At 54.1% G+C, this 17,002-nt stretch overlaps 2 protein-coding genes across 4 annotated transcripts in view; one reads left to right on the forward strand and one right to left on the reverse strand.

The window, feature by feature from the left end:
• Positions 1-8,713: 8,713 nt before the first annotated feature.
• Positions 8,714-14,009, reverse strand: CISH (cytokine inducible SH2 containing protein). Of its 2 annotated transcripts, none has more exons than XM_029917031.1 (3): positions 13,891-14,009; positions 10,554-10,774; positions 8,714-10,317 (listed from the first exon to the last, which is right to left on the reverse strand). In XM_029917031.1, exons 1-3 carry the CDS (start codon positions 13,908-13,910, stop codon positions 9,785-9,787), a joined length of 774 nt encoding a protein of 257 aa, XP_029772891.1. In that variant the 5' UTR covers positions 13,911-14,009; the 3' UTR covers positions 8,714-9,784. The 2 variants fall into 2 exon arrangements, with proteins under 2 accessions (XP_029772891.1, XP_029772892.1); XM_029917032.1 differs by lacking the exon at positions 13,891-14,009 and adding an exon at positions 12,478-13,875 and having other exon boundaries at positions 10,554-10,778.
• Positions 14,010-14,377: 368 nt separating this feature from the next.
• The window catches only part of MAPKAPK3 (MAPK activated protein kinase 3), a 32,424-nt gene continuing 29,799 nt past the window's right edge, over positions 14,378-17,002 (forward strand). The window contains exons 1-4 of one of the 2 annotated variants that reach the window (XM_029916719.1): positions 14,378-14,544; positions 14,936-15,079; positions 15,179-15,412; positions 15,548-15,641. The gene's annotated coding sequence lies outside the window, so the exon portion shown is untranslated. The remainder of the gene's footprint in view (positions 14,545-14,935; positions 15,080-15,178; positions 15,413-15,547; positions 15,642-17,002) is intronic. The other variant, XM_029916718.1, reaches the window with a different exon arrangement.

Below are 17,002 nucleotides of genomic sequence, written 5' to 3' on the forward strand. Positions count from 1 at the left end.
CGAACGTGTCCTGAGTGGTTAGAAGGCTGCCCCAAGGCCACCTAGCCAGAGAGGGAGGCCCTTACTTGCCCTCTGTGCCTATCCTGACCTGCCTCCAGGCCCCTTCAGCTAGATTTCCAGGCTCCTGCTCGGATGGTGCTGACCCTGGGACCCTGTAACGGGAACACTGAGCCACACCCTTGAAGTGTAGCTGGACCCCAGCCCTGTCCCACACCCAGGTCATAGCTTCCATAGCTTCCTGGGGGCCCTGTAGCATCTTCTCCCATGATCCAGGCAGGGAAGCTGAAACTCTAACTGGCCAAATGTGTGCTTTAGGCTGCACAGCTGGGCGTTGGGCTGGAACTACTCTACATGGTCTGACTCTGAATCCGGGACCTGTACCCCAACTGCGGGACAGGGATCTGAGGGAAAGGCCATGTTGGAAAAGACTGGCCTGTAGGAGTGATAGCATCTCTGGCCAGAGGCTGCCCGTCCATCAGGAAGGAGGACTCTGTGAGGCAGGCCTGGCATTGCTGACCCCGCCTTGCTCTCTCTGCTACTCTCCTGAGCCCTTCACACCCTGGCTGCTCACTGGTCTGGGCAATACACTCGTGCCCAGATCCCACCTTTACTGGTGTATCCACACCTGCACGCTGCCCCCACCCCTGGGCCCCCTCTCCTTTCCCAGTTGTTTCTGGTTGTCCACTCTGTGCCTATTCCTGGTCTAGATGCTGGGTACTGCAGAGGCGGTGCCCGACCTAGGCCTCTCCTGGGGCCCGCCAGACTTAGTGCTGAGACAGCAGAGTCTCAGGAATCACCAGCAGTCAGGTAGGGCTTCCTGGAGGCAAGGACCAAAGCTGAGTCCTCGGCACCCCCTCCCCCTCACCGAGGTCACTCACTGCCTGTCCTCTGAGCCTCTCTCCCTGGAGTGGCCAGCAGGTTCCAGGAAGTGTCCTCTCACCCTGCAGTGCTGATTCCAAGAACTGCAGCTCCTGGCAGCGCTAGCTCAGGATCCTTTCCTAGAACACAGGCCTTGCCCCGCCCAGGCTGCTGGAGTCTCATTGCGCAGCTGGTGGAGGTAATGGAGGATGGGGTGCCCTGGAAGCAGCCTCTGCAGAAACCAGACACTGGGAGGGGGGCCCAGACTGTCAGCCCAGAGGGAGCCAGGAGGTCAGTGAGTGTGAAGGCGCTTTGACCTTCCCCCACTTTCATTTGTTGGCCGGGGGGCGGGGTGGGGGAGGTGAGCCCAGTGAATTCAGCTCAGAGCCTCCCTGCTCACACAGGAGGCTTGCTCCTTGGACCCAGAAATTCTGCTGGCTGCTGCAACTTCACTCTCCATATCCCTTGGTCCACCACCAGCCTGGCATTCCCGAGTCCCATCCCAGGGGCGAATGGCATAGGCCTTACTCTGGCCCCATAGCAGGCCTTCATCAGATAACCTCCAGAGGGACAGGCCAGGGGATATAAGTGTAAGATTCTAAGCCAAGAGTGAGGTATGGGACAGTGTTAGGGCCCTTGAAAGAACATGACATCTATATTATTAATCCTGTTATAATTTCACCTAGCCTGGTTAGGACAGAGGAAGTCACCTCACCCCATACTCCAGCAAATCAGGTCAGGTAGGTGGGGATCTGGGGTGACAGGCCCAGATTCATGGACAAGGACAGGGCCCAACTTCCCTCAAGGTCACTGGGCCTCTCCTCTGGGGCGAATCCTCCACCCCCACCACCTCTGAGCTGGCAGCAGGCCTGCCTGCCCGCCTGGGACCTGCCAGATCACGTTGAGCAACCAGTTCCTGAGAAGCGTTGAAGGCTGTTTGGTTTAAAATTAACTCCCCCGCTCCTCCCTCCCCTGCCTGTGGGCCTCCTCTGAGTTCTTGGAAGAGGCGCGCTGCTCTTTCTTCCTGGGAAGAGGCCTCCAGCCACAGCTATGCTTCGATTCTAGTGAAAACACCTCAGCGGGGGTGGGGGTGCCCACACCATACCTTCACTGCACTCTGAAAGTCCCAGGGATCCTTCTGGAGCCTAGCACACCCTGGTTTGAGACCCAGAAGAGAAAGGAGGTGATTGTCAAAGTGCTGATAGGGTGCTACTGCCCCCAGAGCCCACAGCCCCCAATCAGGGACGTGCTGCTCTGGCTCTAAGTGAAGAGGTAAAGAGCAATAGAGACCCCTGGGGTAGGGAGATCACGCAAGCTGACAGCAAACCCAGGACTTTGGCTTCTTTGAGACATATAAGTCTCAGAGAGATAAAGCAACCTGCACAGCATCACCCAGCTTTGCTGGCCAGGCTGACAACGCTGATCAGGCAATGGCAATAATGCCCAGGGGCAGGCCCCACAGGCACCTACCCTGAGGTTAGAGTGCTCTCTGCATAGAGACCCTTGTCTCTCACCCACACTCCTCTAACTGCCCTGGGAACCCATTTTCTTCTCGATAGGGCTTCATTTTCCAGTGTCTCCTTGAGCTCCATGTCTCTGGGGCTTTGGGAAAAAGGTTTCCTGAGAATCTGCTCTCCTAACAGCACCTCCTGCCATGGCCGTCTACCCAAAAGAGCTGAGAAAAACAAAGGAATGTTGGCCAAGTGGAAAGGTCAACACACACTCACACACACACACACACACACACACACACACACACACACACACTCATAGTGTTGTTGCTTAGAAGTGGGACTGGTGGGGGTAGGGAGCAGTGAAGTGCTCTTTGGGAGGAGGCTGAGGACCTAGAGGCACTTTTAAGAACAAAGCTTTGGCCCAACCCAGACTATAAGTAAAATTCTCACCTCTGATGGAGGAGGAGCCCAGCTCTGGTGACATAAGGAGTCCCATCTGGCTCATCTGATGCTGGCTGAAGGGAGTCCTCAGAACAGGGCTCTGCCTGGGGAGCCTTTGCTGGGCACCACTCCCCGTTCAGCAGTACCACCCCAGTGCGGGTCTTGCTGGGGGGACTGTGTGTGGAACTGTTCTAGAGGACTGCCTGGAGGAGTCGTGGCAGTCCCTAGTTCCCTCAGGTTTCAGGGACCACTGGTAGTGCTCGGGGCCCTGCCTGCTTCAGCCACTCCAGGGTCATGGAAGCAACTATCTTTCCATTAAGCATAAGGCTTTGGCCACGCCAAAAAGCTCCTCCTGCTCCAGGCCTGCCTCATCTCCTCCTGCTCATAGGTGAGCATAATCCCACTTACTCCATGTTACCCCAAAGCCAGATCCAGCCATTCTCCAACTACCCTGAGGCATGGGCACTGCCAGTATTTCTAGTATATGGAGAAACTAAGGCTTCTAGAAGTTAAACTATTTGCCCGGAGTCCCAGAATGATTTTGGAGCTGAGATTTGAACCCTGCTTATCTATTGCTTTCAATTTGGCTGATTTGCCACTTCAAAGATATCCCCAGGGGACTTTCATGGGAAGTATGGTGTGTGTGTGTGTGTATTTGTGTATTTGTGTATGTGTGTGTGAGATATTTCATAAGAAGCCAAAGAATGGCTGTTTTGAATCTGTTATTGGGTGTTTCTCCTCTCCAGGCTGGAGACACTTGGGAAAACTCAGGCTCCAGGGAGATTACCCAGGATACAGTAGGTGTCTAAAGCAGACAGGAATAAATGCTGGGGTCATTAGGGAAGGCTGCTCAGAAAAGGGGCATTTGAGTTGGGCTTTGAAGGATGAATAAGAGTTTGCCTTGGACATTCTCACATGAATGATACAGTGTTAGGCTGTTAACAGGGAAGAGAATGGAATGGCTTGGCAGTTTTGGAAGCCATATCCTGAAACCTGGGGTAAGGCACAGGCACGATATGGTTGGGGAGGGGGAGCCTGTGAATATCACTAAGTGGGGAAGGCGGGGCAAAGTTGGGTTTGTGAGCACCTCACTCAAGATGGCAGTAGGACTGAGGAAGCCATCAGGATGGTCCAGGTGAGTGAGTGAATGAGGCTAGATCTGGGCAAAGCAGCCAGGGAGCAGCAGGAAGGTGGCTTGAGAGGGACAAGGGGCAAGATGGATGGACATGGGGATGTGAATGTGGGGGTTGTCTCCAAGATGGGGGGACAGTGGAGGTATATCTAGGGGGTAGTGAAGAGTCTGGATCTAGACATGGGGAGTTTGAGAGGCCATGAACCAGGCTTTTCAAGTTGCCAGCTAGCAGGCATCTGACTCCAGTTCAAGAGTTCTAAGGGGCTGGGGACAAGCCCTGGCCTGGGACTCAAAGTCCTGGGCTCTAACCCTATATGTCCACTTCCTCTCTTGATGACTATGGACAAGATACATCGCCTCTCTAGGTTTCAGGCTTGCATCTTTGAAATGGGGCAGACCCAGAGGCACCTCCCCCACTCACCTGCATCACTTGTAGCTCAAGCCTCTGAGAGTACAGACCACTGAGGGCTGGGAGAGGAACAGGCCTGAGGGAGACCACCCCCTGGGTGTGGGGCAAGGGTGGCAGATGGCCTAGTCTTTATTGTCATTGTGAGAGCAGTTGCTAGAAGGTTGGGCTGGCTTTATGTCCATCCCAGACTATGCAGAAACTAGACCAAAGGGTCTGTGCACTAGGACCAGAACCCAAGATTGTTGGTAAATGACACATGAGGGCAGAGGGCTGGGCTTGGAGGGCAGAGGATGGGGAGAGGGGCTGCTTATAGCTCCAGGTGGTTCCAGCCCACCTCCAGCCCCAAGGGGGACCTAAGCAGACATCAATATCTGCCCAGCCCACCTGTCAAAAAAGATGAGAACAATGGACAGAGACAGTTACAGTGACAGCTACAGCAGCTGCCAGATTGAACCCCATCAGGCTCTCCTCAGCATCGCCTCATTAACCCTCCTGGGCTCCTCATGTCCCCTCTGAGGGAGGTGCTGTCACTCTCCTCACTTCACAGCCAGGAATCCTCTCAGGGTCTGTGATTCCCCAGAACCAAGTACACAGCATACAATCCAGACTAGAGGGGAGGTTGGGGTAAAACCAGGGTGTAGGGGGTAGCTAGCCAGGATAAAACCTCCAGGGGTCTTTTCTTCCTGAGTCTCAGATGTGGGAGGCTCAGCCTACCGCCCAAGGGTGACCATTGCAATGGCCCCTCGGACAGCTGGCTGTGTGGCCTAAGCTGGGGAAGAAGGCCCATACCATGCAGTTGGGGCGATGAGAACTCACTCACCATGAGAGGTTGTAGAGTTTCTGGCAAAGCTTGAACCTGCTTTATATTAAAACTGGTCTAGCAGGTTGGTGTGAGGAGACTGCGTAGGCCTGCACAGGCCTTACTTCTCCTGGAGGAAAGGTCCTGTGCGAGGTCCCCAGAATCCTCTCCTGCTTTCTTGGTTCCGGACTTACTTCAAGCGCCTGCCCCTGCACTTCACCGTGGGCAGCTCTGCAGGGTGAGAGCGTTCCCCTCTGAGCGAGCAAGCAGCCCAGCCCTGCCCTCAGCTCTATTCAGACTGGCATTCAGCTTTGGCTCAGCGAGGTTTGCTCAGTTGGCAGATTAAAAGCTGAGCCCAGATACAGGGGCACCCATGATCCAGGGGGTGTTAGGACACTTGGGGATCATGAGAGAAACATCCCAGCAAGACCTCACTGACAAGAGGAACCTGGATGACCTAGTGGTATCTCTGTTCCAAAGTCATTCCAGAAGGGTGAGTCTAGTGAGGGGCACCGTATAGAATCATCCTCCAAACCCACCTCCTCATGGCCTGGTGGAATCCTCTGGGCACAGCCTACACCCCCTGCCTCCGCCGCCTCCTCCAGAAAGCGCTCCTGACCCCTTCCTTCCTTTCTGGGTACCCTCGGCACCCTTCAGCTGCCAAGGCTTTAGTATGTCAGCCCCTGGGTGGCAGAGCAGAACAGTGGTTGTACCAACAAGCTCTCGAATAAAGGTTTGAACCCTGGCTCTGCCCCTCACAAGCTGTGTGACCTTGAGAAAAAAACAGCACTTCTCTCTGTGCTTTACTTCTGTTGTAAATGGGGACAGCTCTGCTGGTGTTCAAGGCTGCACCACGAAGTCCTGGGGCATAAACTCTGCCCAGGATCCCCAGGCTGCGGTCCTCGCCTCCTGCTCCCCACCAAACCTCCCCTGCCATAGCCTGTACCTCTCAGCCTCCTTTCCAGCTTCCTATCCCCTGGCCCTGTCAGAGGCCATCCCCCACCCAGCTGACAGGTTCACCGCTGAGAAATGAACACAGGATCATAGCATTTCCCTGCTAAACTCTGAGGAGGCCCTCCACCACGTGCCCCCTCTGCTCTTCCACCCTTCCTCTGTCTCCTCAGCCCTTCTGGACAGCCATTCTGGACTTCTTTGTCCTGATCATACCAGGTTTGTTCTTGCTTAGGGCCATGGTACTGGCAGTTCCCTCTCCCTGGATGTCTTTTTCCTATGTTGTCTGTATAGCCAGCTGCTGCTCTTCACTCAGGTGTCCCGGTTCAGTGGCCCCAGAGCTTTCTGCAGCAGTGTCATCACACCCAAAGCTACTCTCTGCCCTGTCCCCTCTGCTTTGCTTTCTTTACACTCTTAAGACTTGTCCTGAGTGCCATTTGCTCATTTATTTATTGTCTCTTACATACCAGCCCAGGATCCCCACGAGGAGGGGGACTGTGTCCCTCTTGTGTCCCCAAGGCCCAGATGGGGCCTGGCCCAGGTGGGGCCTGAGAAGCAGGTGTGCTAGTAAAGGACTTAACCAATGGGGGGTTACCATCACTTATTGTTTGTATATTGTGCAGGGCCCTACACACCCAGCCAGATGGCTTCTCTATTTCTCCCTGGCCAGGGCTGGCAGGGCATGCTCCCCGTACTAACCTGCAACCACCTAGCGGTGATTGCACTGACCAGAGGGTTTTCAGCTTCTGTGAGGCTGCATCTCTGACTTGGGTTTGGGCCTGATGACATGCTCTCTACTGTCCCTATTCTGGGCAGGCACCACTCGCTCTCCTGATAGGGAGACAAGAAAAGATTGAAGCAGAAAAATATCACGTGTCAGAAGTATCTGGCAGCCCCTCCCCAGGCAAGACCTGGACCCTGGCTTGGGCTGAAGCAAAGGTGAGGGGGACAAACCCTGTTGACCAGACCAATGTCTGATCCAGAGACCCTAGCAGGCAGGGACATAGGAGGATAAAACGAGCATCTAAGATCAACTTGCCTGCAGGCTGTCAACTTCAGATGCCTGTCCTTGCCATCTCACGTAGCAGCCCAGGGACAGGCAGGCAGGACCCCACAAAGTAAGCTCTGCTCTGTACCTCACTTCCTCAGCCAGTGCCTTGTACCCTCAGGGCCTCAGTTTTCTCATCTATGGAGTATGGGTCGTATTTAGACCCAGTCACATGGTTGTGGTGAGCAGTACATGAGGTGCAAAGCTGTTGTCCATTGCCAGCACCTGGCAGGCACTGAGACACCTCTCCCCCTGGAGAGTTTGTGGGCTTTCTCTTGCTATAGCAGTTTTCTGTCCAGGCCATGGTACCAAGTGGGGAACACCCTACCTCTGGCCCTTCTGTGTCTACTACTCACCCATTGGGTGACTTAGATTTGTGGGTGGAGCAGATAGAGGGGTCGCCTCAGGCACTTTGGAAGTTACAAAGGGGCTGAGATCCAGGCTGAAGCAATGAGGAACAGCAGACACCCCTGGCAGGGTCATGGTGACCTGGAGGAGGCGTGCTGTTGGGCTCTGCAGCCAGGGACAGAGCACGTGCCAGGCTGGGCACCTGGGCCTGGGAATTAGTCCCAGTAAAGTCAGCCTTCGCTCACCTCTTACTCACTCACATCAAGTATCAGCTGTAGTCTTTGCCATAACTATCTCCATGCTCATAATGCTCTTGCTTTTTATCCCTTCCTGCCTTCTCCTTGTCATCAACATATCAGTCCTTATACCTTCCTGCTTTCAATCTGCCAGCATTTGTCTCTTCTAATCATCTAAGGCCCAAGAAAACAGGAAAGTTAGGACTATTTCTAAAATAAGAGTTAAAAGGCTATGAATGAGTTTCAGAGGAGCTTTCCTGTGAGTTATTCAAGTGAAGGAGCAAAAAATTTCAGGACACAGTGGAATTTATATTACAAAGTCAGACCGTCAGATAATGGAGAGTTTTCATTTTAATTGCTCTTCCATCTACTTCTGTTATGTAGGGCCCTGAGTGAGAGGAGAGGGTCCCCTAACCCCATCTGGCCTCTGCCAGAACCGCACCAGGTCCCACATCAGGCCAGACCCTGCCAGCTTACTGGCTGCTACCCCCAACTCCACTGTTCTGCCCCACTGCACAGCATGACTCTTCCCCAGACCTCCTTGTGGTTGGTAGAAAATATGACCTTCCCAGTCACGCCCTGGTGCCCTTGCACTCCCTGTACCTTCTCACTGGAATGACTCGCTGTCTCCTCCTCTCAAAAGACACTGCCCCCAGGAGTGGGTGCCCCCACAGCACCCATTTCCCAGCATTTTCCACCTCCAGTCTTTAATTGACATCTCCTGTTTACACATCTCTCCGGTCTGGCATTCCTCTGCCACCATCCCCCACCTGGCAGTGACCTGGTCAATGACCCTGCAGGCAGTCTAGCTGGCCTTCACCTCCCTGCCTCCCATCCTCCAAGGGGAGCAAGAGGTAACGAGAAAGGAAGGCTGCTTCCTGTACCCCCTCACTCCCCTGACTCTTCAGCTGGTCCCCTAGCAGGGCCTGCTCAGACACATAAGGTCACTGGGCCCTGGCTGATCCAGATATAAAGTGGGGGAAAATAATGTTAAAGGGAAAAAATTGTGTAAGAACTCAAAAAAGGTCCCACTAAGGTCTCCTTAAATGAAAAGTATAATTTTATTGTCAGTACAGAAAAATCAGTGGAAGAAAAAAGACTACCAAACTGGGTTTTGCTTGTTATAATACTTATTTTATAAAGTCTTATCAGATAGATATTTCTTCCCCTCTTGTGTGCAGGCACCTTCCTGGGCAGAAAGCTGACCCGGCAGAGCTGAAGCAGCAGCCCTCGTGCCAGCACGCCGCTTCTTGGGCTCCCTCAGGCGGGCACCCCACCGAGACCAGCTCTGTGCACACAGGGCTCTGCCCTGACAGGGAGTGAGTGGAGGGCTCTGCTGGGCACTGACACTTTGGCTTCATTTTCTTGTCCATTTACCTGCCCTCCCAAAGCAGGGCTAGGGGTCAGAAGAAGGTGTGCACACTCACAGGTGCATGGGTCAGCGCCAGGATACCCAGAACTGCCTTGGGTCCAGCAACATGTCTTAGGATGGGGCTCTCCACCAGGAGGAACCAGAGAAGTTGGGGCAGAGCTGGGGTCTCCAGAGCACTCAGGGCTCAGGGCAGAGGTGGGATTGGCTCACCTTGAGATCAACCCAAGGAGAATAAATAAATAAATACTGTATAACTTTGTAGTCCCTCAGTCTGGCCTGTTCCCCCATCAAGGGACTGTCACTGTCAACCTCAGTTCCTCTTGCCACCATCCTCCCTGAGACAGGCTGGTTGGAAGGAGGGGGCCTGCCCCACCCAGTGGACTGAGAAACCAGGGCCGGCAAAGTCTACATGGTTCGGGAGCTCACAGCAGGCAAGTGGGAGCCTGGGCCTCACCCACAAGGTGAGACAAGGTCCCGCCTGTCTCCCTCTCTCCTGACACATGGCTCACCATAATGGAGCCACATGGGAGCTGGGAGTGTTGACCTTCAAGTTGTGCGACACTTTTCTCTCCCTCTCACCCCCAGCCTTGCTCAAGCCGACTCTCTCTGGTCCAGCTGTCATGTGCTTGCAGTCACCAGGATAACTGGAGGAGGGATGACGGGAGCCCAAGTCCAGCTGAGGCCTGTGTCCCCTCCAGGGTATGGATGGGTGAGGCGAGGCGGATGCTCAGCCGGGTCAGAGCTGGAAGGGGTACTGTCGGAGGTAGTCAGCCATGCGCCGGGGCAGTGGCAGGCAGTCTACATCAGCCACCAGACGGTTGATGACAAGGCGGCACAGGTGCTGCAGGCTGCGGGCACTGCTTCTGCGCACAAAGGGCTGCACCAGTTTTAGATGCACAGCGGTGACTGCAGGGGCAGGCAGTGCTGGGTCACCAGATGCATCTTCCTTAGGGGTAGGCAGGGCCGGGGTGGGCGCAGGGTCAGGGCTGTCACTTCGGGTGTCAGCAGCACAGGAGGCCACATAGTGCTGCACAAGGCTGACCACATCTGGGAAGGCCAGGATGCGTGGCCTGGACAGGCAGTTGGAGTCCAGGCGGAAGCTGGAGTCGGCATACTCAATGCGCACGTTGGTAGGGCCTCGGGTGGTTTTGACCGACAGAGTGAATAGGTAGCTGGGGTGGGTGCTGTCACGTACTAGGAACGTGCCCTCTGGCATCTTCTGCAGGTGTTGTCGGGCCTCACTGGCCGTAATGGAACCCCAATACCAGCCTAGGCAAGTGGAGAGAGGGCCAAGAGACTAGTCATAGTGGAATTTAGTTGGGCGCACCAATATAGGGCAGGGCAGGACTCTGCCTCCCCCTTTACACTTCCATGGGGAGGACTGTACCTACCCCATCAGACTCTCGCAGGTAGGGTCGCATCTCTCAAATGAGACTCAACAGACAGAGCTAAACTTTCCCCATTGGACTTCCCAGGACAAGGCCTGCTTCCCTCCTCGAACTCACCAGATTCCCGAAGGTAAGAGAAGGTCTTGGCTATGCATAGCAGATCCTCCTCAGGGTCCAGCACTTTGGGTTCACTCTCTGGCTGTGCTGGGGTCTCCTCTGCCACCTCCTCCAGGAAGGACCCAGCAGGCAAAGGCTGCATAGCTGGTTCGGGCAGCTCCAGGGACTGGGTCCACAGGGGCTGCTGCCCGATCCGCTCCACAGCCAGCAAAGAACAAGGTCTAGAAGTGGGTGGATGGGCAGTGAGTGGAGGCCCTATGTCCTCCCTGTTACCAGAGACCCCCCTATACCCCAGACCAGCTTTATGACCTCTGGCCAGTCTGTCTCACGATGAGCCTCAGTTTCCCCTCTGCCCACTCATGGGCTCAATGAGATCATTACCCCGCCTCTCAGTTGTCATTACAAAAGGCTGCTTGATGGCTTCCCCTACATGTTGATTCTTTTTTGAAAGAGACTTCTCCACCTTCCTGCATTTATTGAACATTAATTAGTCTCTCTACTTTGCACCAACTGACAACACAGATCACGTCCTATAGGATTTCTAGCTCACAATGGACAACTGATGTCCCTGCCAATGGTAGGATCCAGTACAAAGAAGCCTCACATTGGTGCCTTGTTGGTTTAGGTAGGCTGATTAGATTTAAATGGTGCTGGTTCTGCTTGAGCCATGGCCTGGGCCTTCATGGGGCACTCCAGAGAGGCCCCAAAATTATGATAGGATGCCTAAGGCCATATGCTACCTCCCCATAGATAGGCGTATCTGTCAGAGGGACCAAGGTCCACACTGGCCAGGGCTTAGAGGCTGGAGAAATCTCCCCAAACAGGTCAGACTCCCATCCTGTTTTCTGCTCCTCCCAGTTAAGGGTCTGGGGTGGACAGTGGCCTCTAAAGGTTCCAGGAAGTCCCACCTCCCATAAACAGGCGCTCCCACCCAGGGCAGAGTACTTATTCTACATTCCAGATCCCACCCTGGCAAGCCAGTCCTACGAGGCTCTATGATCTTATGTAAACCTTGCTGTTCACCAGGACTGTTCAGCTTCTCTACCCCATAATGAGGGATGCTACCAGCCCAGATCCTGAGGGGGTTGGCTACACCATCTTGTCGGGTGACTAGAGTTAGGTTGCTGAGCTAGCCCCAGTCTGAGCAGTTGATTTTCTCTAGGGGAAGGCCACCCAGCATGGTGATCCTGGGTCTTCCAGGGAGTGAAGGTCATGGCTCTGGCTCCCAGGAAGAGACTGCTGATCCTTCCTCACTCCTCAGAAAATACATCCTCAGGCCTCAGTTCTGGGTCTGGTCCCCTGCTGGGCCTCAGGACACCAAGATAATGAAACCATGGGCCTTGCCTTCAAGGAGAACTTATAACCCAAAGTCATAAATGCAAAGGGTGTCATGGGGGAGTCGAGGTCTGCCTGTTGCTGAGCTGAATCTGCGAGGCCAAAGGAAGGAATGGGGGAGGGCACTCCAGGCAGAGATGAGAGCATGGGTAAACTGTGCCAGAGATTGCTTATGAGGCAGGATGAGGTAGGCAGAAGCCTTGGCAGGACGCAGGCAGAAGAGCCAGATCTGATAGCATAAGTTATAGGTGAGCATTAGAAGATTTTAACAAATTGGGAACAGAGACCACAAGACTCTGGCACACCAAAGTTTGTTTAATACTTTTCCATACCCACTCTGGGTGCACTGTGGGAGCTCTGGAATCCTACTGGGGGAGGTGGAGGCCAAGTTCCAAGGAACTAGCTGGTGGCCTGCCTGCTGGGGCCCAAAGCTCAGCTCAGGCTAGCCAGTCAGGCCAGAGCATCTGGGGGTGGCCATGTCCAGATAGCTTAGCAGAGCACTTGTGGGCGTGGGCACTTCTAGGGTCAACATGGTATCTGGGTGTGTAAGAAGCTGTATTGGTCCCCGCAGCTCCTGGTGAGTGTATCTGAGGAGGGGTGTGTCTAGAGCTGTCATCATGGCAGGGGCGATGGCTTGTGTGTTCCAGGTGTGGGTGGCCTGTGCCTGTGTGTGCCTGTTTTACCTGTTGTGGAGCCTGTTGTGGAGCCCAGACTGGGAGTCCTGCCTGGGGACACATGCTAGTGGGACAAACTCAGCCATGAGGGTGGACCCCCTCAAGCAAAGCTGGCAGCCCAAACCTACATTTGGGAATCTCTGCCTCCACCCCAGGAGGGCACCAGCTGGTTTGTGGCTGTGTGTGGAGGTCTTAAAAATCTTGCTCCTTGATACCCAACACTGGCCCTGAGGTTCCCAGGGGCCTTTAGCTGGAACAAAGTGAAAAGGGAATGTGGGACTTCAGAACTGGGGGCATCTGGAGGGCAGGGTGTGGGGGGGTGGTTCAGGAGTCCCAAAATTCAGAGGAGGGAGATGCTGGAGACAGCCAGGGAGAAGTATGGTAGTCCAGTCTTCCTGGCACCCCCAGGTTTCCTCCCTGGTAGCAGAACTGCTCAGAGCAAGGGGCACTTCAGTCTTGCCCCACCTTATACCCTTCTTCACTTGGTACTATGCCAGTTCTGATAACAACAGCCACTGGGCCACCCAGCTCTCCCTGGGTGTGGAGTGCTACTCCTATCTTCTTTCTCACTCTCCGGAGCTTTGAGTTCCTGTCAAGTCAGTCTGGAGAGTATCAGACCCACTGTTGAAGGGGATGCTGAGGTGGAAGGAATGCACTAAGAATGTTCAAATGAGGCCAAGACTCTGTCTTATCAGCCTCCACACCATCCTAGTCTTTGAGGAAAGTTGGAGAACGGAGGCAGGAGTCAAGTCCTCACATTAGGATCTCAGACTGGGCTGAGGAGGGGTGAGGCAATTGTGGGGGTACCACAGGGAAAAATCAGACCAAATTCAGGCTCTTCCAAGACCTACTGATCAGCAGGTGGCAACGTGGGGGGAGGCAAGGATCTCAAACTGGCTTCCCAAGAAAAGCCTAATTGCTAGCCCATGGCTGAACAGTGAGGACAGAGAGGGGCAGGGGCTAACCTAAGGTCAGCAGTAGGCCCTGTGGCCAGCAGGCTAGGGTATAGCGCTCAGGGCCCAGAAGGGTGTCTGGGCAGGTGAACCACGACTTGGAGTGCGAACTCCGCGGGCGTTCAGCTGCTTTAGCCAGAACTTAGGCTACCCGGGGCTCCTACGGTCGCCAGGCGACCCCCAGTTTCACTACCCACAGTGGGTATAGGGGTGGTGACGGTGTTGTCACCATTCCCTGTTGTCACCCTGAGGTCTTTCCGCAGTCGGTCATCTCCGACTCGTCAAGCCCTCTCAATAGCCGGCAACTAGCACGAGGTACTCTCCCGAATGAATACCGGGCGCCGTGGCGCTGCGGGGACCGCGAGCTGCGCTTACCCCTGAACGCAGAGGACCATGTCCCGGCAGCGGCAGCGGCAGCTCCGGAGCTGGGGCTCAGCCGGACGGCGGCGGCTGGAGGGAACCAGTGGGCGCAGGTCTCACTCGTAAGGCAGGCTCCCGGGGCGCACCGGCGGCGGGCTTGGACTGAGAGGCCAAGGCGCGGGCGGGCCGGGAGGGCGCTAGGGGCGGGTCGGGAGGGTGGGGCGGGGCGAGTCGCCTAATCTTTTGTCCTCTGTGTCCCAGCCCTTCCCGGAAGCGACGTCTTCCTAGAACCGTCGGCAGTGCTGCCGGGCCGGGGAGGGGCGCGGGAGGGGGCGCTGGCTCACAGTGTAGGCTGAGGGCCGCTAAAGGAAACACCTTTGACAGATTTCCAAGAACTTTCCAGGAAAATGGGGCGGGGCTTCACGCACCGACCAATCGCAGTTCGGGAGGCGGAGCCGAATGGCCGGGGCGGGCCAATTGCAGTTTTGAGATCCGAGGCGGACAAACGAGCCAGTAGAGCGTGACCTAGAGACCACTACGGAAAAACCGGGTGCGAGAAGGCCAGAGCGGGGCAGGGGTTCTCCCCACCCGAGCCCAGACTTCTTTCGGGCATTCCACGTCGTTCGGGACAGACTCCTCTATCTCTGTAGAATTGGTGCCAGCGTGAGGGTAGGGTCTTAGGCCTGTCCTCCCAGCTAGTGGCTTCCGCTAGGCAGTCTCTCCAGTGTGCAAGCGCCCCCTGTGGGCCTCACGTGGATCCTCGGACTCTGTGTGCGGTGGTGGGGAAACTGGTGGCATGGGGTGGGCTTTAGAGAAGGACTTGAGAAGAGGGGAGGGGCACAAAGGGGGACATCAGATCCGAGAGGGTCCGAGGGGGTCAAGGATCCATCACAGCCAAAAGGATCCAGGCGAGAATGTTTTCTCTGAAAGAGATGGGGGAGAAGGCACATCCCAATCTTGGGATGGGGGCAAGTGTGGAGACCTCATTACTCACTTGATGGCCTGGGCACTGGGAGACCATAGCATGGGGCACTAATGTAGGGTGCAATCTCTTCGGTAGAAACTGTCTACCACTCCATTATTATGAAGACAAAGAGGCTTCAAGCTGCCACGCAACAGAACTAGGATTTGAACCTGGGCACCTGAATCTCTATGGGGTCAAATCCCAAGTTCTCTACCTCAAGACTCTGTCTTCCCTCTAACTGTGAGTACTTTACTGAACATTTAGTATGTGCCAGGTGCTCTCAGCGATTTCCAGCCTCATTTCATTGTCTAACCACTATATATTGTGCCCTCTTTACAGTTGAAGAGACTGATGCACAGAGAAGTTAAAATGTACCCTAGATCTCACAGCTGGCAAGTGGTAACTTGGGGCTTAGATCCCAGTTCCCCCTACCCACCATCCTCTCTAGGTGCCTTGACCTAACAACTTCTGGGCATCCTTCAAGATCCAGCTTTAAGGTCCACGGTGAAGCTTCCTGCCTCTAGGCCAATGTCAGAGCACAGGGGGTGTCTCCTTGAAAGCTCCCTTACAGAGGTCAGTGATTATGCCGTTCTGTGTGTTAAATTAAAGGGCTCTAAGGGTTTTTCCCTGCAGCCAAATTTTGTGAATTTGACAGTTATTCACCTCACCTCTGTGTACAGTATGTGATGTGCCCCTGTTTGGCCTCAGGTATTGTGGGTCCCTGTGTCCAACTCATTACACCTCTCCTGTCGCTGTTTACACACTCCTGGTCGAAATACTAGGCCCACATCGCCACCCAGTGGTGAGTCTCTCATGGTTTCACTTGACAAATTTCCATATTCCAGGATAACCCCTCCCTGCACTCCAGGGACTGGCCTTGCTGCTGGATCTCCCTGCTTCTTCTCAGAATAGTCACAAGAGGGGTCAGTCACAATGCTACACAGCAGTGCCTTCCTCAAAGTCTGGCTTACTTGGTCTCTCTACTCTCATCATTTGCAGCCTCTCCTCCCCCTATAGGACAGTTCACACGTGTATGTGTGTATGTGTGTATATTTAGAGGGTATATTTAGCCTTCTCCCCCTCTCCTCACACTCACTGGACCTCTTCACTACTGTAACCTATTTCAAGAGCCTCGGCCCTAGACTCCTTCGACATTCAGCTACGATGGAGGGCTGTGTGTATCAAGTGTGCCACCATGAACCCACCCTTGCCCTTGCCCATCCATCCCAAATACTGAATTCTCCCATCAGCGTGCAGGTGGTTGCTGGTAAATGAGAAGCTAAGGGAAACCACATGTTCTAACTCTCTTGGGTTAAATGAACAGTTGCAAAACATCTGTCTATGATGGACCTATGTGAGAAATGTGTGTGGTTTTGTAAGCATTGGCATTGGTTATGGAGACTGCAAGGGGAGAGGCATCACCAGTGCTTGCTTTTTACATTTCCCAATGGTTCGAATTTATTCTAACAAACAAGTTTTACTTATGCAATTAAAATTTAATTAAAAAGAGATCAGTTGAAAATACAATTATAAAATGTTTAGAACAAGTGTAATCTAATTCCATTTTTAGAAAATAATCTATCTCAGCAACCACAGCATACACTAAGATAACTTTGGCTGGGACCAGAAGCCACCCTCAGCTGCCCAGTGCTCTTCTTTTGAGTGGCACCCTGCTTCTCGAGAATGAGATCTTTCTCAGCTTTGGGCTCACCTGGCCCAAACCAGTCACCTCCAGAGGGAGGATCCTTCTCCAGTCTCCAAGCTGCAGAAGTTTCCAGATCACAAGGCTTCCTCCAAGGCTCTGAGATCTTGGATCAGATTTTTAGGTGGGGCTCAGGGAGAGAGGTTCTGGGTCCAGCTAGGTGTGTGTGTGTGTGGTGTGCATGTCCATGTGTCTGTGCACATGTGTAAATATTTGTGCATTTGTGTTCAAATTTGAACATATGTGAGAGCATATTTTTTTCCATAATATTTTATTGTCAGATTGTTTTCCATACAACACCCAGTGCTCTTCCCCTTAAGTGCCCTCCACCATCACCACCACCTCTTTTCCCCCTTCCCCCTTCCCCTTCAACCCTCAGTTCATTCTCAGCATTCAATAGTCTCTCAAGTTTTGCATCCCTCTCCCTCCCCAACTCTCTCTCCCTCCTCCGCTCCCCCTGG

This window comes from Suricata suricatta, chromosome 12 (assembly GCF_006229205.1).
Source record: "Suricata suricatta isolate VVHF042 chromosome 12, meerkat_22Aug2017_6uvM2_HiC, whole genome shotgun sequence".
NCBI classification, from domain to species: Eukaryota; Metazoa; Chordata; class Mammalia; order Carnivora; family Herpestidae; genus Suricata; species Suricata suricatta.